General features: G+C 48.2%; 1 protein-coding gene across 5 annotated transcripts in view; it reads left to right on the forward strand.

Moving 5' to 3' along the window:
• myo6a (myosin VIa) overlaps window positions 1-22,579 on the forward strand; it is a 350,780-nt gene that overhangs the window by 239,787 nt on the left and 88,414 nt on the right. For all 5 annotated transcript variants that reach the window (XR_015077588.1, XM_085982051.1, XM_085982054.1 and 2 more), the window contains 3 exons: window positions 10,517-10,674; window positions 18,555-18,646; window positions 21,819-21,891. Coding sequence is in view for 4 of the 5 variants with exons in the window: in XM_085982051.1 (XP_085838177.1) it covers window positions 10,517-10,674; window positions 18,555-18,646; window positions 21,819-21,891 (323 nt within the window). In the remaining variant the exon portion in view is untranslated. The remainder of the gene's footprint in view (window positions 1-10,516; window positions 10,675-18,554; window positions 18,647-21,818; window positions 21,892-22,579) is intronic.

The following is a 22,579-nucleotide window of genomic DNA, read 5'->3' on the forward strand; positions in this document are numbered from 1 at the left end:
ACCCAGTCTAATCCCACTCTCCTGCTCACTTCCCATACCCTTTAATATCTCACCCAGTCTAATCCCACTCTCCTGCTCACTCCCCATACCCTTTAATATCTCACCCAGTCTAATCCCACTCTCCTGCTCACTTCCCATACCCTTTAACATCCCACCCAGTCTAATCCCACTCTCCTGCTCACTCCTCATATCCTTCACTATCTCACCCAGTCTAATCCCACTCTCCTGCTCACTTTTCATATCCTTTGATATTCGTCTTTTTCAAACTACTATCTAATTCTCTTCTAAAAGAATTTTTTGGCTTCACATTCTAACACCCTACGTGTATAAAGAGAAAAAATTCTAGCCTCCACTTTCATTATTTTGCTGATTAATCTTATATTAGTGCCCACCCATTACTCTCTGGTTGATCAGTGGAAATAATCTATCCTAGCAAAACCCTTCATAATCTTGAGGACTTCTATCGGATCACCCATTAACCTTCTCGGCTCTCGTGAAATGATCTCTAACTTATCAACTTTCTCTTCATAAATTTAACCCCACATTCATCCCTGGTAAAATCCCACTGTATCTATGCTGCAGCTTTTCCATTGCTCTTTATAATCGGGTGCCCAAAGCAGTGTACAATATTCCTTAAAACCTTGGTCCTCTGCCTTAATATCCCGTATGTGGCTCAGTGTTAAATTTTGTTTGATAACGCTCTGTGAAGCGCCTTGGGACGTTTTACTACGTTAAAGGCACGATAAATGCAAGTTGCTGTTGCTGATTTAGAAGGTGCTTGGGAATTGGTGTTTGTGTTTGTTTGGTTTCCTGCTTCCATTTGTATCAATCAACTGCAGCTGATTTTACAAAATTCAAAGCAGATAAAAATCAAAATGATTGAAGAGTTTAGATCAATGATGACATGTTTCCTGAGACTGCTCAAACATGCAATTGTAGGAACTGGGGTTCCTAGCCGAAGAATTGAGATCGACTCAGAAAATCAAAAACAATAAAATTTAATGAACAAATGAAGCTGTACAGAAAACTGTAGGATACAATGCAAATAGGTCTGGTCTGCTTGAAAGCCTCTCTGGAAAACTGCTAGCAGGTTCCGAGCTCAACTGCTAGCAGGTTCCGAGCTCAACTGCTAGCAGGTTCCGAGCTCTACTGCTAGCAGGTTCCGAGCTCTGACGTCGTCACGTTCCTCCCGCCGTCGAGAGATCACGTGACGGACGGCATGACGTCATCACGCGGAGTACAGGAAAGAAGCCCTAGTACAGTTAACAGATACATTAAAGGTGCAGCCCCCAGCTGTACTACATTGCTGTCGGAGGAATTATATACAATTGTCCGTAATCCTCTGGTGGTTCCGCCACATGCGCCCCCCCAGAATTGCTTTTAACAGAGAAGGTAAGGCGAGAAGGGGGTCTGACGAGTCTGTCCGACCGACTGCGATACCCCGGCAGCTGGAACGGAGCGCTAGAAGACAAACTGGCCATTGGCTGTGGTTGGGATGACACCGCAGGTGGAGGAGAAGAGGAGGCCGGCTGTGGTGGACCCGGTGAGGCAGGCACTGGCGACTCGGCGGATGACTGTGGCGGTACTGGACCGGCAGTCGACGGTGGACGACCACGACGAGGCAGCTGAGCGGTGACGACTGGTTCGCTCAGATCCAGATGCGCCGGTTTCAACCAGTCGATGGAGATGTGGTCAGGCTTACCGCCGACGTCGACTGTGAAGGACTTGTCACCTGACAAGATGACGCGGGACGGACCTGTGTAAGGCGGTTTGAGCGGGTTTTTGCGAGCATCCTGCCGAATGAACATGTATTCTGCGCTCTTAAGATCCACTGGGACATGGGAGCGCTGCAGGTCATGATGCGACGTAGGCACTGGAATGAAATTCCTAGCCGCTTCCTGGTGGCTGACGAGCTGCTGAGCTGGGGACCAGGGTTCCGTGTGAGGAGGAAAAAATCGCCAGGCACTCTGAGTGGTTGGCCGTAAACCAGCTCTGCTGAAGAAGAATGCAGGTCGTCCTTAGGTGCCGTGCGAAGACCTAGCAGCACCCAAGGGAGCCTGTCCACCCAACTAGGCCCACCGAGACTAGCACTCGGTGCGGCTTTAAGGGACCTGTGGAATCTTTCACACAGACCGTTCGCCTTTGGATGGTAGGCGGTGGTACGATGAAGCTTGGTGCCCAAACCTTGAGCTACGGCGTTCCAAAGCTCAGAGGTAAATTGAGGCCCCTGGTCGGAGGAGATGTCAGCCGGTACCCCAAACCGAGCTACCCATGACGAGATGAAGGCTCTGGAGACGTCTGCCGCTGTGGTGGCAACCAAAGGAATTGCCTCTGGCCACCTGGTGGTGCGGTCTACCACGGCGAGGAGGTGAGTGTACCCGCGAGAGGAAGGGAGAGGACCAACCAGGTCCACGTGCACATGGCCGAATCGACGCTCCGGAACCGGAAAAGTGGCGACTGGGGCCTTAACATGGCGTTGTATCTTGGGCTTCTGGCAACTCACGCAGGTATTGGTCCAGTCACGGACGTCGAGATGCATGCCCTTCCAGACGAATTTCTTTGCCATGAGTCGTTGTGACGCTCTCATGCCAGGGTGTGACAACCTGTGGATAGTGTCAAATTCTCCTGCGCCATTCGACTGGAACGATTGGACGTGGGACGCCCATCGAGATGTCACATAGGAGTGTGGTCCCTGCGGCCTGGAAACTGACATCAGCCACTTGTTAGCTGGAAGGTGCGGTCCGGTATGCCTGCACTTCAGGGTCTGCCTTCTGTTCTTTTGCCAAACCAACATAGTCGACTCCCAGGTGTACTGCGTGGAGCTGGGCGTGGGAGAGACAATCCGCCACCAGGTTGTCTTTGCCCGAGACATGTTGTATGTCGGTTGTAAATTCAGATATGTACGTAAGATGACGTCGTTGCCGTGCCAACCATGGTTCCGCTGTCTTGGCCATCGCAAAAGTAAGTGGCTTGTGGTCTACAAAAGCCGTGAATGGGCGTCCTTCCAGTAGGAAGCGAAAATGACGGATGGCCAGAAACAATGCCAACAACTCCCTATCAAAAGTACCATACTTGCGTTCGTTCTTCTGCAATTGGCGGCTGAAGAAAGCCAGTGGTTGCCATGTGCCGTCGACCCACTGCTCCTGTACTGCCCCGATGGCATAATCAGATGCGTCGGTGGTAAGGGCAATGGTTGCGCCCAGAAGGGGATGTGCTAACATGGTCGCAGCAGCCAAAGCATTCTTAGTGTCGAGGAAAGCCTGGTCCATCTGGGGTGTCCAATCGATCGGGTCTTTGCCCGATTTACCTCTGAGGGCCTCGTACAAAGGTTGCATCAACCATGCCGCCTTGGGGACGAACCGATGATAAAAATTGACCATTCCCAGAAATTCCTGGAGGGCCCTGACGGTCTGAGGAAGAGGGAACGAGGTGACTGCTTCCACCTTCGTGGCCAGCGGGACGGCGCCTTCTGAGGTGATTCTGTGTCCCAGGAAATCAATGCTGTGCAACCCAAACTGGCACTTGGCCGGGTTGATAATAAGGCCATGTTGACTGAGACGAGAAAAAAGGGTACTGTGTTCTTTCGTGCTGTTACTGGCAATAAGGATGTCGTCTAGGTAGACGAAGATGAACGGCAGATCGCGCAACACGGAATCCATGAGACGTTGGAAGGCTTGTGCTGCATTCTTCAACCCAAATGGCGTACGAAGGAACGCAAAGAGCCCGAAAGGTGTGATGACGGCCGTTTTGGGCACGTCCTGAGGATGCACGGGCACTTGATGATAGCCTCGGATGAGGTCTACTTTGGAAAAGATGGAATTCCCTGCCAGATGGGCCGAAAAATCCTGAATGTGAGGAATTGGGTACCGATCCGGTGTGGTAGCCTCATTCAGGCATCTGTAGTCGCCGCATGGTCGCCATCCGCCGCCCGGCTTAGGAAAAATGTGTAATGGTGAGGACCAAGGACTATTCGAACGTCGAATAATACCCAGACGTTCCATTGTATGGAACTCCGCCTTGGCGACCGCGAGTTTACCGGGTTCCAGCCTACGAGCTCTCGCATAAACGGGGGATCCTGTCATGGTAATGTGGTGCGCCACACCGTGCCTCGCGACTGAAGAAGAAAATGTGGGCCTGGTGAGCTCGGAACTCACTGAGAAGATGAGAGAACTCATTTGGAGATGGGACTGCACAGGCAACTGACCAAGACATCGCGGTGCTTCGGTGGCAGGGGACCGAGTGAAAAGTGGAGACACTGATTAGCCGGCAGTGTCGGACGTCGACGAGAAACCCGTTTGCGTAGAAGAAATCTGCCCCCAGGATGGCCTGTGAGACTTTCGCCGTGATGAACTCCCAAACAAACTCAACTGGACCCTACGCTTTCCGAACGTGCGCATGGCCACACCATTGGCTGCCTCGAGGGGGGGACCTTGACCGCCGGATTGAAGATCTAACTTCGACGCTGGTAGGATACTGCACTGGGAGCCAGCATCACAGAGAAAACGTTGCCCTGACAGGGAGTCTGTAATGTATAGGAGTTTCCCTGCGGACCCGACGGCCATCGCAACTCCGGCGCGTCCCTTAGGCCTTATTGATCTTCTCAGAAACCGCTGGTTTGAGGTAGGTTTTTTTTTTGGTGAGAAACTGCAGGGCGGACAGCAATTTCTGGCCTTCGCGCCGAACCGAGCGTGGTATGCACACCAGCCTGCAGGAGGAGGAGGAGGATTCGCTCTTGTGGGGGATGGGCGCCTCGTGGCTGCACAAGATTGTTGCGAGACGGTGAATATTTTATCCGCTTCCGCGGCGAGTTCAGCACAATCCGTGATCGCGGAATTGGCCAAGGCCGTCTGTCCTGGCTCTGGTAGTTGACAGAGAAACAGCTCGCGGAACAGAAAACATTGTGATTCCGAGCCCAAAAGCGTGAGCATTTGGCTCATGAGCTCTGAGGGTTTTGAGTCCCCGAGGCCGGGCATGGAGATAAATCTGTGAGCGTGCTCCGACTTGGACAGACCGAAAATCTGCAGTAAACGTGCTTTTAAAGCTTCGTACTTGCCATCGTTCGGTGGACTCTCGAGGAGGCTGACGACCCGTGAGGCTGTGGCGCTGTCGAGGGCGGAGACCACGTAATAATAACGGGTCGAATCCGCTGCCACTCCCCGGATTGCAAATTGGGCTTCCGCCTGGAAAAACCACGCGGCCGGTTGTTGCTCCCAAAATTGCGGCAGTTTGAGGGTGACGGCGTTCGTGTCCATGATGTAACTTCAACGAAAATTGTTCGAAGAAATCGGGGACACCAATGTAGGAACTGGGGTTCCTAGCCGAAGAATTGAGATCGGCTCAGAAAATCAAAAACAATGGGCCAGAAATTCCAGGCCAGAAGCGTGAGTACGGTCGGCTTACTCACGCTTCTGGCCGTTGGAAATGCCGGCGTTCAGCATGAACAGCGCATGCGGGGAACGCCGGCATTTCCAGACCTCGAGCGCGTGCGACTGCACAGGCAGCGCTTGCGCAGTGAACTTCGTGGATTTCATTCATGAAATCCGTGAGGTTAAGTCCTTAGAAGTTACACTGAAAAAAAGCAAGTGTAAAGTGGTTCATTGGCTGCGGAGGAAGATATATTTTATCGTGGAGCTTTTGAAATGCAATATTTTTGTTTGGGAAAGGGAGGGAAGTTATTTTAAGAAATTTTAAGTAAGTTTTAAAGTTAAATTTTTTTTTTTTTTTAAAAAGGGTTTTCAGAACGGTAGGTAGAAGGAGCAATTGTGGCTGTGTGAATGGAATGTGAGAATGAGTTATGTATGTATGTCCACATATATTCCTTTACGTATATGTATGTATGTTTTATATTCCTTTACTATGAATGTATGTTTTTAATTATGATTTTCCAATAAGTTACTTTCTCTGAAAGTCATAATTAAATAATACATTCATACACATAAGTAAAGGAATATATACATAACACGCAAAGGAATATAGACAGACATACATACTTTCAGAAGCTCCACGATAAGAAATATCTTCCTCCGCAGCCTCTGTAGCAACTGTACCCATGCTTTTTTCATGTGTAAGTTGTAATGACTGGACCTCACTGAAAGCATTAATGAAAGCGGCGAATTATACTGCGCACGCGCTGCATGTGCAGTCGCACGCGTTCTGCCTCTGAACCCCTTCGTTCAGAGGACAGGAAATGCCGGTTTTCCCCACATGCACTGTGCATGCTGAAAACCGGCATTTCATCCGGCCAGATGCGTAAGTACCCCGACCGTACTAGCGCATTTGGAAGGGAATTATTGGGCCAACATTTTACATGTCAATAAAATAAAAAATTTAACACTTGCACGACTTGCCCCCTCGCATCTGCGACTGAGGGTCCAAGGAGGTGCATTGCGCAAGAGGTCATCATCGGACGTATCCTCACACTGTTCCCTTTGGGGAACTGGATGAAGTGGTGGAAGGATTTATGGCCGTGATTAACGCTCATTCCGTGACCGTAACCATCTTTGAACCAGCCATTAGGGTGGTTAGTCCTATGGCGGGAGGGTTTTACGGGCTCCCACAACCCATCTGAGGGGGGGGGGGGCGGCCAGCAACACCCACGGACGCAAGTATCCCGCTGGATGTCCACCCAGAATTTAAAGTTGGAGCTCCGACTCCACTTGCCGGGACTGTCTGGAGTGGGGTTCAAAACCCTACTCCTTCTGGCCCAGCGGAGGGGATGCTTACTGCTACGCAAAAGGCCCACTCCGCACAAAAGGTGACACCCATACGTTTCCTGTGCCTTTTCCCTCCCCGTGACTGGAGCCCTATGCTGCCATTTCACGTTGCTAATCGGATTGGGCGTTTGTCATAGCGGTAGGATCCCCGCCGCTGGGCCAGATCAGGGTAGGGTTTCGAACCCCGCTCCAGACAGTCCCGGCAAGTGGAGTCGGAGCTCCGGCTCTAAATTCTGGGTTGACATCCAGTGGGATATTTGCGTCCGTGGGTGTGGGTGGCCCCCCCTCCTTGTATAGCTTGTGGGAGCCCGTAAAACCCTCCCGCCATAGGACTAACCGCCCTAATGGCTGGTTCAAAGATGGTTACGGTCACGGAATGAGCGTTAATCACGGCCATAAATCCTTCCACCACTTCATACAGTTCCCCAAAGGGAACAGTGTGAAGACACGTATGACGACGACATTGCTAAATAAATAAATGGAATTTAAAAAATTCTTTTAGGGCTTTTAAAAGTCTTTAAATTGCTTTAATTCTCTTTAAAACTACTTCAGATTACTCAAAATAATGTAAACATTTTAAAAATTTTATAAAAGTTACCAAAATCTTCAAAAAACTTCCAAAAACCTATTTAAACTGCTGCTTTGCATGTAAAAAAGCAAAGCAGCTTGACAGAAACATTGGGGGCGTGTCCAGTGAAACTGAGACCTCAAGGGGCGTGTCTCACTTACACTGCACGCTCCTGGGTCCGCGCTGGCTGCACTCCTGGGCGGCGTGACGTCATACGCTGCCCGGGATTCTTGTTTCAGTTTCTGGAAGTGCAGGCGCCCCTGGAGCTGATCGGCAGGAGCGCGGGGTAAGTGCAAATACGGGGCTTGCACGCGCTGCAAGCCCCGTTCTGGAATTTCTGGCCCAGTAACATTTAATGAACAAACGAAGCTGTACAGGAAACTGTAGGATACAATGCAAATAGGTCTGGTCTGCTTGAAAGCCTCTCTGGAAAACTGCTAGCAGGTTCCGAGCTCAACTGCTAGCAGGTTCCGAGCTCAACTGCTAGCAGGTTCCGAGCTCAACTGCTAGCAGGTTCCGAGCTCAACTGCTAGCAGGTTCCGAGCTCAACTGCTAGCAGGTTCCGAGCTCAACTGCTAGCAGGTTCCGAGCTCAACTGCTAGCAGGTTCCGAGCTCAACTGCTAGACGGTTCCGAGCTCTACTGCTAGAAGGTTCCGAGCTCTGACATCATGACGTCATCACACTCTTCCCGCTGTTGAGAGATCACGTGACGGACGGCATGACGTCATCATGCGGAGTACAGGAAAGAAGCCCTAGTACAGTTAACAGATACATTAAAGGTGCAGCCCCCAGCTGTACTACATTGCTGTGAAAGGAATTATGCACAATTGTCCGTAATCCTCTGGTGGTTCCGCCACACAATCAACTTACTTTGAACATTACTTTTTTTTTGCCATTACTTTTTTTTTTGCCAATTCAAGTCACCTCATGGGAGGTGTAAAACTGTTCAGAATACATGACAGCAATGTCGTGAACAATATTATTATTTTTTGCTTTTGTTGAATTAATGCAATAAGAAAAAGTAACATTCTAAATGCAGGGTAGCCGATCAGTGATAATGATGTTAAATTGTCCTGAGAGCTTTGAAGAGGGTTACTTGACATCAGAGCCCCCTTTTTAAAAATCAGTTAGAAAAAAAATTATAATTAACATGCCAGAATTTGGAAAATTTGTTTTTGTAATCAGTTAATGGCGATGATGTGTACTGGCTTGGAGGCGTTCCTGACCTTGAGAGTACAGGGGCTCTATTGAATACCCAGTTGATGGCTAATAACCCCATGGCTTATTTCTGCTGATAATTTGGTTCTATGACGGCTTCAAACTGTGCAGTGTCATTGGTACTCATTATTTAAATGAAATATTGAAACTTCTACAGGGTTGAACAGTGGAAAACAAAACCATGTTTATGTTGGTCATAATCCTTTGTAACTGATGTGGAGATCATGCTTTGAATCTGGATACCTTCATCTTCTGGTCAAAAAAAGACCAATTACTTTTGTTGGTCGTGGACAGTGACCGTACTTGCCATTACTCACACTATGATAAACTGAAAAAGTGTATTGATGAGAGGATTAAATATTTTCTTCTGTTACCAATTAAAAATGCTGCTGTAAAGATAACAGTTCTAAATTTAAGTGGAAAGTGTTACTTTGGTTTACCGTTGCAATTCATCTGAGAACGGTATCTGTTTGAAATACCACTTTCTATGCAAACTGCTACCATTGCCTCAAAGCCTGGGTGAAGTGCACGTTATGCTCATTTTGTACAGGTTTATAGACTTGGGGAAAAATTAAGTTCGGCCCCCTTTGGGGTGCTAACTTCGCTGGGGCGCTACTTTTAGTGACCCTAAAAAATTAGCGCCCCCACAGCCGAAATTGCGTGGTGGCGCCCCAAGAGGGAAGCGGGGTGCTACTGGAAGCACCCCGCCTCCCTCTTGGGGCGCTGTGAGGGAATATCGCGGCGCTACGTGGCACTGCGGCACGTCACGCCGCGGTATTGCAGGCCTTCCTCCCCTTCTTAAAGGGAAGGGGCCTTGCACAGCGCAACCCGGGGCCCAACCGGCACTCCGCGGGGTGTTCAGGAGGCCAGGGACGGCAGCAGAGGCAGGTGCTGGCAGGTGGTCAGCAACAAAAATGGCCGCCCGGCACCTTGCCTTTAAATAGCGCCGCCTCGGCCACAGGTAGGCCCCCCTGACCCCGTAAGACAAAGCATCCGGTGGTAAGTCAGGGTACGCTACCGAAGATCACGGCCAGGGCGCTAACGGTTACCGCTGCCGCCAACGTCCCGCTGAATTTTGCGGGAGGCGTTGGCGGCATCGCGCATGGGCGCTAGTTGCTTTGTGCCCTCTTAGGGCGCTAACAGGAGATGCAAAACAACCGAATTTTTCCCCCTTAAAATCATAGAATGGTTACAGCACAGAAGGAGGCCATTCGGCCTGTTGAGCCCGTGCCGGCTCTCTGCAAAGTAGCACCTCAGCTAGTCCCACTTGTATGAGAAATTGTTTATAAATGTATAATAATATGTTCCATTCTGTCATTTGACCCCTGATTAGTCAATCTCCTGTGACGTTGCTCATTGGCTCCAGAATTGTGTTGGGATGTGGGAAGCTGTAGAACAGGGTCAGGATGGGGTGGGGGAGGGGCGATGTTAAGTGTTTTGGCGGGGGGTGGGCGTGTGGATGGATGGTTTTAGAATTGAACCACAAGTTCTGGATGTCACCACCAATATGCTCAGCAAGAGCAAAACAAAATTGAGCAAAGGCGGTTAATCATGGCTCTTTAGTGGCCGTACCGTCTGTTGCCAAGGCCCTAAATTCTGGAATTCCCTGCCTGAACCTCTCTGCCTCGCTTACCTCTCTTTCCTCCTTAAAACCTACCTCTTTGACCAAGCTTTTGGTCACATGCCCTAATTTCTCCTTATGTGGCTCGGTTCAAATTTTTTTTTGTCTTATAATAATCCTGTGAAGCGCCTTGGGACGTTTTACTACGTTAAAGGCGCTATATAAATACAAGTTGTTTCCTCCTTGGTGGTTCTGAGATCCAATTGGTGCCTCTTAAGCACTTGATGGCACTTATGGTGATTGTGGACCAATCAAAAAGCCAGGAGCAACTCAACATTCTTACATGTATAAAGACACAAAACTATTGACAAGATGGTGCTTTCATCACTCTGACTAATTCCTGAATAAAAGCTGATCGATTGCCCTTAATTACAACCTGGTCTGGTATTTTGCAGGGTACCCTTAAAGGTGGAACAGGCAAACAACGCTCGGGAAGCTTTGGCCAAGGCCGTTTATAGCCGTCTGTTTGACCATGTCGTGAAGCGGGTCAATCAATGCTTCCCCTTTGAGTCCTCCAGTTTCTTCATTGGGGTTCTGGACATTGCTGGGTTTGGTGAGTTTCCATTCTTTCTTCTCTTAACACTTGAAATGTTATTTTTATTAACTTTCATTCTGTACTTTTACTGAAATACGGTAGAACTGACGGTAGTGCAGTCTACTAATATTTTTTTTAAATTGTAAATGATCCATTAATTTGATTTAAGCAGCATAAATAATACAACAAAGTAGGAATTCAGTGCTGCCAAAATTTAACTATCAGATAGTTTGAATTAAATTACTTTGAATTAAGAGTAGACACTATCACTAATCAGATGAATATTGGGAAAAATGCCAGAATTTGGAAAATTTGTTTTCAATCTTCAAAGGTTTGAATTTTAAGGGGGAAAAAATTCAGTTGGTAGCGCCACCCGTTAGCGCCTTAAGAGGGCGCTAAGTGGGGCGCAAAGCAACTAGCGCCCAGGCGCGGTGATATCTGCGCCTCTCGCGAAATTGACCGGACATTTTGCGGCGGCGCTAAACAATACCGCCCGATCTCCTGTGCACGCAGATCATGACATCATTCGAGAGTGCAACGCCCTTGGGGCGCCCTGGACCGGAAATTGAGTGGAGCCCCCCTCCTTTCCGCCTGGCGCAACCAACGACAGGTTGACTGGAACGCTTCCCAGTTGCTGTGGGGCTGGGGGGGGGCGCTATTTAAAGGGGACCTCTTGCTGGCTTTTGTGTGGTAGCCATTTTTGCACCACTCGTTTTGAGAGAGAGAAAGAGAGACTTCTGCATTGAGTCAATGCTGTCTGAGGTAGTTTTGGCTTCTGACCATAACTTTGCAGGTACTTTGCTTTTTGACCTTCATAACTTTGATTGCCTAGATACTATGGGGGCTGCAATGGATGGGAACGTCGTCCTTCTCCATCACATTCGGAGGGCACAGGCGCAGAGAGAGAGTGGCAATCATGGCCAGACGGCGGAGGGCCAACAGGCCTCGGTACAGGAGATCTTGCCCTCCCAGGGTTTTTCGGCAACAGTTCTCCTACATTAATATGTCTGAGGAGCACTGTTTGCGAAGGCTGCGCTTCAGCAAGGAGGTGGTCACTGAGCTCTGCCACCTGCTTCAGCCAGATCTGCAGCCTCAACTGAGGAGCAGGACATCTCTGTCGGTGGCAGTGAAGATAACAGTGGCTCTCAACTTTTATGCCACCGGCTCATTTCAATCAGCTACTGGGGACATCGCCAATATCTCCCAGTTCGCGGTGCATTGCTGCATCCATCAGGTAACAGATGCCTTCTTTAAAAGGAGATGAGAGTACATCTCTTTCCCCATGACCCCGGACAAGCAGCAAGAATGTGCAACGGGCTTTGCGATGATAGCGGGCTTCCCCATGGTGCAGGGCGCCATTGACTGCACGCATGTGGCTTTGCGGGCACCGCAAGAGAATGCTGAGGATTTCCGCAACTGAAAGGGCTTCCATTCCTTAAATGTCCAGTTGATCTGTGACCACAGACAGCTGATACTCGCTGTCAATGCCCACTTTCCAGGCAGCAGCCATGATGCCTTCATCCTGCGCCAGACTTCTGTGGCAGACCTTTTCCAGGCACCGCATCACCCAGGAGGTTGGCTTCTCGGGGACAAGGGATATCCTCTGTGCACCTGGCTGATGACACCGCTCCGTTTGCCCAGCACCCCTGCTGAGCTACGATACAACGAGAGCCATCAAGCTACCAGGAACATCGTTGAGCACACAATCAGCGTGCTCAAGCAACGGCTCCGCTGTCTGGACCGTTCTGGAGGAGCCCTGCAGTACTTGCCTGAGCGAGTCTCCCATTTCGTCGTTGTGTGCTGCATGCTGCATAACCTTGCAATCCTCAGGACCCAGCCAATGCCACCAGGCATTGGAGCACCAGCAGAGGAGGAGGAGGAAGATGAGGAGGATGATCATCAGCAGCACCAAGGCGGGAGGGAGGCACAAGTGGAAGGGCCATCCGTCAAAGGCTCATAGCAAGTCGCTTCTAGGCCCCCTCTGAGGAAATGGCTTCTGCCATTCAAACAACCTGAATGAAACCATCCCACAACCCCTAAGCTGGTCAAGGCAACAATGATTGCAAAGACCAAACATGTACATTTTGAATACAGACACTTCTTTATTTCACAAACTCTGTGTGTCTCATTTCCGCATGACAAAGTAATAGAAAGAAACACAAAAGAAAGCAGTCATTCACATAACTGGCTCTCACAGCCTGGAGACAATGTCCAAAACAGTTACAAAAATTTGACCACGAACCTCGGCCTTCAATAAAACAATGAAAAACATTTTGTCACACCTCCTACTTTTTGCCCTTCGAGGGTGATCTGCTTCCCTTGCGAAATTCCCCCCTTCCCACCCTGCAGCTCCTCTGTAATGGGACCCCAGTGGCTGGGGGAAGGCTGCTGATTGTCAGAAACTGCGACTGCAGATGCACTTGAGGGACGGCCTGGACCAGCTCTGGGCCTGGAGGGCCCGGCTGCTGACTGCACCAACTCTGCATGGGCGGCAGCAGTCTGTCCTACAGGTGGTGGCAACTGCAGTGGAGAAGTGCCAGTGGTGGCAGCAGGAATGCTGTCATCTTGAAAGAGGACAGCAACTCCCTGCTCGACCGCGACACACTGGCACTCTCATGGGGCAGCACTTCAGCATCCGGAGCAATTTGATGGAGCACAGATTGCTGGCCTGCTGCGGCGCGCTGAGAGCCCCGGGGAAATGTGCCCCATCCAGCGAGGGTGGCAGCAGTCAGTGCTCGCGTGGCCTCAATCTGCATCTGCATGAGACCAGCCACTGACTGCATTGCAGCACTAAGCATTTGCGTGGCAGCCGCCTGTGCTACATCGAAGTGCTCCACACTCCTTGCCAGTGATCCAATGGATTCGGGCAACCTTGCCACTGCAGCCATGAGCTCAGTGTGCCTGTGCTCCGCCTGGGCGCTCATTTCAGCGAGGACCCGCTTCTTGTCTGCGTCCAGTGCAGCAGGACTCGAAGCCATACTCTCCCTCTGGGGAGAAGGCCCCCGAGCTTCCCTACCCCCATCGTGTTGCTGCAGCCCACTGGGTCCTGGAGCTTCACCCTCATCAGACCATTTCTCCCTGCTCCCCTCCAGGGAAGGCGTGTTCCCAGTATGGGCATGGGCTGCCTCGGTAGAGGGTGGCGCTGATGGTCCGGCTTCCTCTTCCTCCTCGCCTTCAGCTCCACTCTCACTGGCAGCTTGAGGGCCCGTCTCCTCACCTGGTGAATCACCATCTGAAAGCAGGGAGGTACAAGAGTGGCTTTAGCGTGAGGACAGGGTGGCAGCAAGGGAGGCATGAGTGCAGCGATTTAGTGATTTGGATTGAAAGCGTCAAAGGCTGCTGTTGTGAGGAACAAGTGGGAGGAGAGAGGACAAAAGGGTGATGTCCAGAACGGGGTCGGCGTCTCCAGTGGCGATGGGACCAATCACCTGGCTTGCCACAATCCTGTGGACGCGCTCCTCAAGATCGCTGAGGGGTTGCAACTGAGGCTGCCCTCCACTGGTCCGTTGCTGCTGTCTCCTATTATGAGACAGCTTGGCCTGCAAGAAAAAGGACAGCGTCTGAGTAAATATACAGCCATGGTCTTGCCTGAAATGCCTCCCATGATTGAATAGCCCTTACTGTATGCCGCCATGGTCTTGCCTGAAATGCCTCCCATGGTTGAATAGCCCTTACTGTATGCAAAGTGTGGAATGTGCGTGTGTGTTGGATGAGTGTTGGGCATTGGGGCTTTCAAGACCCTCTGGCCATAAAGTGAGGTTGAGATGGAGGGATGAAGAGGTTTTGAAAAAAGGCACTCGCCCTGACGACCCGAGTGAGGTCGTTTAACTTTTTCCTACATTGGAGATGGGTCCTAGGCACCATGCTGCTTGAGGACACTCTCTGAGCCACCTCCCTCCACACTCTTCTGTACTCACGTGGCAAAGGCCTCCTGCCACTCTCTGGGTACAGAATGGATCTTCTGCGCTCCACCCCGCCAACCAGAGCCTCCAAGGCCCGCTCGCAGAAGCGCTGTGCTCGCTCCCTGGCCTCCTCCATAGTGTTTGGCTGCTAGATTTAGCCACAGGTCTGCCCAGGCCGAGATTCAAGGCTCCAATTAGCAGGGTGTGGCTGCAGAGCAAGATCGACCCTCCCCTTTAAGAACTGACCGGCGCCAGTGTGTCTGTGTTCAATCGCTAACTGACCGCACCTGCGCTGCGCCTGCCCTCTGAGGTCGCCTCGCTCCTCGGCCTTAGCGCCTTAAGAGAGGTGTGTAGCGCCTGATTTAGCGCTCCAATCACCTCCAGAGGCGATAAAAGCCAAGTTTGCTGTCGGAGGCGATAATTAGCGCCAGGCGCTAAACTTTGCGCACCGCCAGTAATGGCGCCCCATATGGGGCGATACCAAATTTTTCTCCCTAAGAATTTTAAGGTGAATTCCTTTTGAGTTTCTGTCCTGATCGTGAGCTTTTTGAACATAATGAGTAGTTAAAAAGTAGCCGCATGTGTTGGGGGTGGTGTGTGGGGTCAACTTCACCTCTGACTTAGGGGTTCGAATCGCTCCCACTCCCTTGGTTCTAGACCTTGGACTTATTTGGGGCTTGTGATAAAAGTGCAGCAGACAAACTGATTTTGGTGCAAGAACTTTGAACTTTATTTGAGAAAGAAAATACAACACAATAATAACACTCTAGTAAAATGGAGAAACACTTTGACATACACGAGGGAAAAATTACAGTAGACAAAATCTTTCACCCCTCCCAATCCCACCTTACTAGCTAAATTAGGCTCTGAAGGACCAGGGATAATGCTCGCCAAACACAGGAATAGTTTGTAGAGTGGAAAAACTTGCGAATCTTCGGTTTCTTCCGAGTTGGTTTTCTTTGGTCGTGGTGGCCCAATATTACCTGGTTGGCTGATGGTAATGTTCGGTTGGTTGTTTCGTAAGGCCCTTGTTGCCGTGAGGTGTCTGATGATCACTGAAACTGTTGCTCTGGTTTCTTCTTGTGTTTGAACTGCTTCCAGAGAGAGAGAACTTCTGCGAGACTCCTTCGAACTGCAGAGAGTACTGAACTCGAACTTGGAACTCCCACTGCTGTGAAAACAGGCCTTTAGTTATACTAATCGGGGCCTGCTAATTAAGTTGTTTAAAGTGGTTTCCGGATGGTTCCATGGGCCGTTGAAGTTTTAAAAATGTGAGAAGTGGTTTAGGGATGGTTTTCCTGAGCTGTTGAGCTCTTATCTAATTGTATTGAATTGTCCTCAAGCTTTGAGTTTCCTGTGGGGCCTGAGATTCTTTGTAGGTTGGTGAAGCGATTTGTTTTATGCATGATTTGGGTGGGTTTTGTGAGGCTGTTCTTCTGTGGGTCTATTGTTAGCATGTAAATTGCTGATAGGGGCTGAGTGACGTTTACAGTTCCCCCAGACAGTTTGATTATCTCGAATACTCAAACTGGCTACTGCAGAGATAGATCCCAAATTCTGTAACAGCTTTTTTCCAAACATGCCTGAACATGTCCTTTTTAAAATGCCAAGTCTGTTTTTGACCTTGAATCTCCTCGTTAGGCCCAACATGCACTTTTATAACTCCTGACGTTTTTAGCAAGGGTCCAAAGTCATTTTTAATAGGGTTTTTCTTTCGTTTTGGGGGATCTGCTAATTTTGAGAATCTTACACATGTAAAGTAATAAAACTGCTTACAAAAATTCATGACACTATTGCAAAATACCAGTATCACAGAGCGCCAAGATCAAAACGGGAATTTCAAAAGATTTGATCATTAGACAGAAAAATCAGATCCATACAGTTTAAAAAGTCCTGAATCACTGCTGCTCAAGCTCCTGCTCCTGCTCTTTCTGTCTATGTACATCTCTATCTCTCATTCGCCCCCCTTTCTTGCTTTTACCCCAGCGTTCTCCCTCTTTCTCCTCCCCCTTCCCTTCTCTTTCTCTTTCTCTCTCTCTCCTCCCCCTCTTTCTCTCCTCCCCCTCTTGCGTGCTCTCCTCCTCTCTCCCCCTCTCTCCAGTTTGTTTCTCTACCCCCCACCCCCCAAATTCTCTCTCTGGATTACTGTCATTGTGACGAGGTCGGAATTCAGCAGCTATTTGTAGCAAGACGCAGAGAAAACGGAGCCAGACCTGAGCAGTTGATGGCTCCCTGGTCACCAGTAAGTTATAATCATTATAGAGCTTGCTGCCTAATGGTGGTGATCAGAATAAAAGCATGGTAATGGTAAATAATAACCATAACGGAATCCGAATTTAGCGAGACATCCTTTCAGTGAACCCACACGATATCATTCGGATTAACGTCTGAATTTGGGGAGAGGGATAGAAACCCTGGGGCAGGACCGAGGGAGAGAGACAAACACACTGTTGGGGGCTGGAGAGAGAGATCATGCTGAGAGGGAAGACTGATTTCATGTTGGAAAGGAAGAGAGAGAAAACCTTTGGTGGGGGACAAAGGGAAAGACGGCATGGTGGGGAAGAAGAGATAAGACACTAAGTTGGAGGGAGGGAATAAAGACCATGGCCGCGATTTTATCAATCGATGCGGCTTGGGAGCTGGTTAGCTGGTTTCCGGGTTCCAGTCCCGCCCCCAACCTCATCCGGCCCACGGATGTGATTTTACGTCCATTGGCCTTGTTAATCCTGCCCTGCGAGCTTGCCGGCCAATTAAGAAGAAGCCGGTTAGATGATGTCATTTGATGACGTGTCATCTGCTGGTTTTCTTAAAGGGACCACGCACAATTTTTCTTTGACAGCTCATTTCTCAGTGTTTGACAGCATTGAGGTGCTGCAAACAATGACTGTTCACAGGTGAGTTCTCTCACCCAGGCTCTACAGTGACTCCTTCCATAGACTAGAACAGATGGCAGCTGCAGGTGAGGTTACAGAAGCGATCTGTCACTGGTGAGAGGTTCTCCCAATGAGGTGGGACTACACATACATTTCAAAACTTGTTACCTACAGAAAAGTCTAAATGCATTAAAAATGAATTTCCCAACATTTTCTTACCTCTGAAACTCACCAGTGCACCATTGGATCCTTCACACCACTTCTGCAGCTGTCAGCAATGCAGAAACATTACAGCAGACTCACAACATGCCACACTTACCTGGCGTGGTGTCCGGATGTCGGGGAACCCGAAGTAGAAGTGTCAAAATTGCCTGTTAACGACCTTTAAACAGGCAGTTAAGTGGCTATAATCCTCTTCCCGCTGCTAGGTGTCTGGTCAATGCACCAATCAGGGACCCGACACTTGGGAAGATTGGTTGGAGGCGGGTTGACGGTGGGTTTCCTGCCCGCTGTCAATCTTTGCGCTTTTGCCGGATGTCCCGCCTCCAAACCCGTCCCCTGAGCGCTGGCAAATTCCAGCACATGTTTGGAGGGAAAAAGAGAGTTGCAGTTGAAGGGAGGTGAATTTTCTGTTGAGGGAGCTGGAGAGAAAGACATTATTGAGGTAGAGACTCTTCACACAAAATTCAGAAAGTTAGCTTTGTGAACATTTTTTTTGCATTTTATGTAAATATACTTTAACTAACTGCTTAAGGAAGTTAAATCCATTGCTTGTGGTAGGAACTGATTGATTAACCAGCAGTTGGTTAAAGTAGAGTTTCTGCTTAGTTTGCCAAGTCTTTTGTCCTTGACACAGTGGACTTATGACTATTTTCAGGCTGGAGTAGCCTAGAGCTTCTTGTACATTGACTGATGCCAGCTTCTGTGTGAATGGGGATGTATATCTCGGAAGACGACCCTGTACATTACATGAGATGCAAGGCCCCAGTCCAGGAGGCCATCTTGCACCAGTTTTAGTTCATCAAAAATTGCAGTATAACTCCATCCTCATAGGATTGACAAGAAGTACTTCAGCAATTACAAATGGCTGTGCTGCTGACCTTTTCTAGTTTGTGTTTCACAGAATATTTTGAGCACAATAGCTTTGAACAGTTCTGCATTAACTACTGCAATGAGAAGCTTCAGCAGTTTTTCAATGAAAGGATCCTAAAAGAGGTAAGACATGCACTTGTAATTTCTATGTTAACCTAGATTGGAACTGATGTAAGAGAAAATAAGGGCCATATATTGCCATAGAGACCAATTTTAAATTGGCCGTTTATTTTTAATAGTTTTATTTCACTGGCTGAAAGCTCTGCTCCAGGTTGTTGCATTTCTTTAATTAAAACAAATCCCTACCTGATAGCACTCTACAAATTTAAGTATTAGTGTTATTTTATCACGTCAGATGCTAGGTGGGTCCAGAGTGATCTGCTTACCTTTTGGGCAGTGGCTACATCATGCCATCAATGTGAACAGCTTGAAGTCCTGTGTACAGGAGATTCCACACCCATTGAAGCTAGCCCTCCTGTTCCCTGAGGCCTGGTGATAGCTCCCTACCCTGGCAATAGTGGAAGAAGGAAGACAATCTGAAACATGGCAGCTCTAGTCTTTTCACTACGCGAGATGTAGAAATTGGAAAATTGCTACTTGTTGCTCTTCCTTCTGTAAATAGTAACTGTCCCAGTTCATCACCCATTAAGTCACATAAGGCAAGGATGTCTAAGATTCTGCTCTTGTGGGGCTGTATAGATATTTCAAGCAGTTTCAAGTTGAAATCCATATTCCCTTTAATTTTGCATATCTGATACTGTATATAGAATTACTTAGAAATTACTACATGAAAAAGGCTGTTTGACTCCGTCAATACTGCACTGAAGTGTCAGCCTAGGTTATGCCAAAACACTAGGCTCACAAAATTCTAAGAAATAAGAATAAATAAGAAATATGAGCTTAAACATGTCGAGCTGGGCTGTGTATGGTTTGACACTCTTCATAAGATGTGATCTCAGTATCAATATCGGCGTCTGCCTTTGGAGCTGCTCTGTTCCAACTGAAGCAGATGCATTCATATGGGATATGTGTTAACTGCTAGCATAGCAGTGTGGATCTGGAGTAGATCTCTGTGGCATTACTGCTTAAAATCTTTTATTGGTAAAAGATAATAGCAGCAGATCTCCCGTGCCATTGCTCTCTGAGTCGGAGGCTACGCTGTTTTAGAAGCCAAGTATGAGGGGGAAAGTGTTACAGGATGCATGTGTTATATGCAAAACTTTTAATATGACTAGTTGATCTCTCATGATATTGTCAGTGGCAAATCAGAGAATATGGTCACATACTTATCTGTCTCTGCTGCCTTCATGTTATCTATTTTCTCTTTCCTCTGCTTCTATTCCTCTTTTTTCTTTTGCTTTCCCTCTCTAATTTCTCACCTCTCTCTCTGACAGGTTGTGGCATTAAATTGATGATGTGAGCTGCTTGTCAGTTCTGTTCACACTAGCAATCCTTTGATTACCTCTGATACACCGTACAGTACAGAAAAGGCTTGAAAGACTTGCATTTCTATAGCGCCTTTCATGACCACTGGACGTCCCAAAGCGCTTTACAGCCAATGAAGTACTTTTGAAAGTGTAGTCACTGTTGTAATGTAGGAAACGCGGCAGCCAATTTTGCGAGCAGCAAGCTCCCACAAAAAGCAATGTGATAATGACCAGATCATTTTTTTTTAGCAATGTTGTTTTTGAAGGAATAAATATTGGCCAGGACACTGGGTATAACGCCCCTGCTCTTCTTTGAAATAGTGCCATGGGATCTTTTACATCCACCTGAGAGGACAGACGGGGCCTCATCCGAAAGACCGCACCTCCGACAGTGCAGCACTCCCGCAGCACTGCACTGGAGTGTCAGCCTAGATTTTTGTGTGCAAGTCTCTGGAGTGGGACTTGAACCCACAACCTTCTGACTCAGGCGAGGGTGCTACCAACTGAGCCACAGCTGACTCCCTAAGTTTTTGGATTGTGTGAGCTTCCTTTGTGTGGATGAGAATTAACCGTTACTGTCACTTTTTTTGATCAATGCAATATTCTAATCTTTTGAATATTAACACCAATGGAGCAATTAAAATTACTCTTTCATTATTTAAAGAACTTAATTCAGTTTTATTCCAGCTGACCAAAAGCCCCAGGCACCATGACCCTGATCTGAGAATGTGACCTTCCTTTTCACAGGCACACAGTATTGGTTTTCAAACATACTGGGAAAGGTTCTTGTGATTTAATAAGGAATACAGGTAGACTATCCTTTATCCGCACTTCCAAAAACCTCTAAAAACCAAATGTTTTTTCGTGGAGCGTAAGTCGTGCGCACGACATGACCCGAGTGGCGCCAAACATGACAGGAGTGGTCCGGGAGCTCTGCCTTTCCCTGTGAGCAGGGCAGAGGGTCACAGAATTCCCTCCTGGGTAGGAGATTGCAGGCCGAGCCGGGCAGTGTGGAGGAGGTACCGGGAGAGTGAACCCAACAATACAGCGGCCCGTCCGATAGCTGCAGCGGCCTGTCCGATAGTCTTTTCTTCCCCCCAGCCCCCCCCCCGACCTGATTTGCGGGCCAGCTTAGTGTAGGAGTCAGCCGATATCCGGCTTTCCCACAACTGGCGGCGGCAGTCGAGCCCCAGACCCCCGCTAAGTCAAGGAATTCGGATACGGAGCAGGGGGAGCCGGAAACCTCGATCTAACGGCAGAAATCAGCAGCCGTTTTTAGGTTTTTTTTCTTCCCCTAGCATTTTTTTAAACAGTCAGGCTGTGGAAAGAGTCTCTGTAGCTTAGCAACAGCTTCAGAGACGTTTCCAAGGCAGGGCCCGAGTGTTTACAAGCTGTTGCTGTGTTTGTTGTCAGAAAACCTTCTGAAATCCAAAAAATTCCAAAAACCGAAACACAGCTGGTCCCAAGGTTTTCGGATAAAGGATAGTCTACCTGTAGCTTATTTTTGGAACAGGATGATGTCGTAGATTAGCAATGCATGCACTCTCCCATCCCGCATACCCCCCAAGTGCGCAGCTTGTCGTCCTCCCCCACCCGACATTTTTGACTTTTTTCTAAGACAAAGTAGGTGTGTTACTGCTTTGTTAAGCTGGTAGTGAAACTAATGCTACCTGAGAAATTCGAGGTAACTCGATTGGAAAAAATACCCACAAAAAATAGTGCATTCTCTACCATTAATAACTTTTAGTGTTGGTAATATAAAGAACAGCATTTATGCAGGTTGATCAAAAAAGTGTTTCGAAAGCTCCAAACAATGGTATTCTCAAATGAATAATATAGTAACACTGACCTGACCTCTGCACCTTTAGGAACAAGAGCTATATCAGAAAGAAGGGCTTGGTGTGAATGAAGTGCACTATGTTGACAATCAAGACTGCATAGGTATGTACCAAAGGAACCTACACGAAGAGACTCATTTTATTATGATTTTTTCTGATGTATAATTTGGATGCAATAGCGACATTGTTGCAATTAAAAAGAGATCTAGTGAGAAAATCAGATAGCAAAATACTGCAGATGCTGGAAATCCGAAATAACAACAGAAAATGCTGGAAAAAAATAAGACCCTGATTTTCATTGAGAAGGGAAAGACTTGTATTTGTATGGTGCCTTTCATGACCTCACGATGTCCCAAAGCGCTTTACAGCCAGTGAAGTACTTTTGAAGTGTAGCCACTGTTGTAATGTAGGAAACAGCCAATTTGCGCACAGCAAGATATCTTCATTGCTCTGAGATTTGACTATGTCCCCCAATTCATTCTGTTTGATAATAGACTTAGTCTATTAATAGGCCAGCCTTTTCTTTTTAGGACAACCTTTTTTTTGTCACCGTTATAGGTGGCACAGGTGGTCAAGTGTTTTTCAAAATGCATGAAGTTTCTCCTGTATTCAAACAATCCCCCTTGGCTGGTTTTGCTCAAAGAAACTAAATCTAGTCATCGACAGATAAAGCCACCAATATTGCTCAGTACCTCTCAGTTCCCAATCTCATTCTATGCATTTTTCAACAGGAACTTGTGAATCTAAGATTTATGCGAAAAAGTTTGCTGCTTTGTGGGGGCGGGGGGCGG

This window comes from Somniosus microcephalus, chromosome 3, assembly GCF_052327205.1.
Source record: "Somniosus microcephalus isolate GS21.2 chromosome 3, FLI_Smic_1.0, whole genome shotgun sequence".
Taxonomy (NCBI): Eukaryota; Metazoa; Chordata; class Chondrichthyes; order Squaliformes; family Somniosidae; genus Somniosus; species Somniosus microcephalus.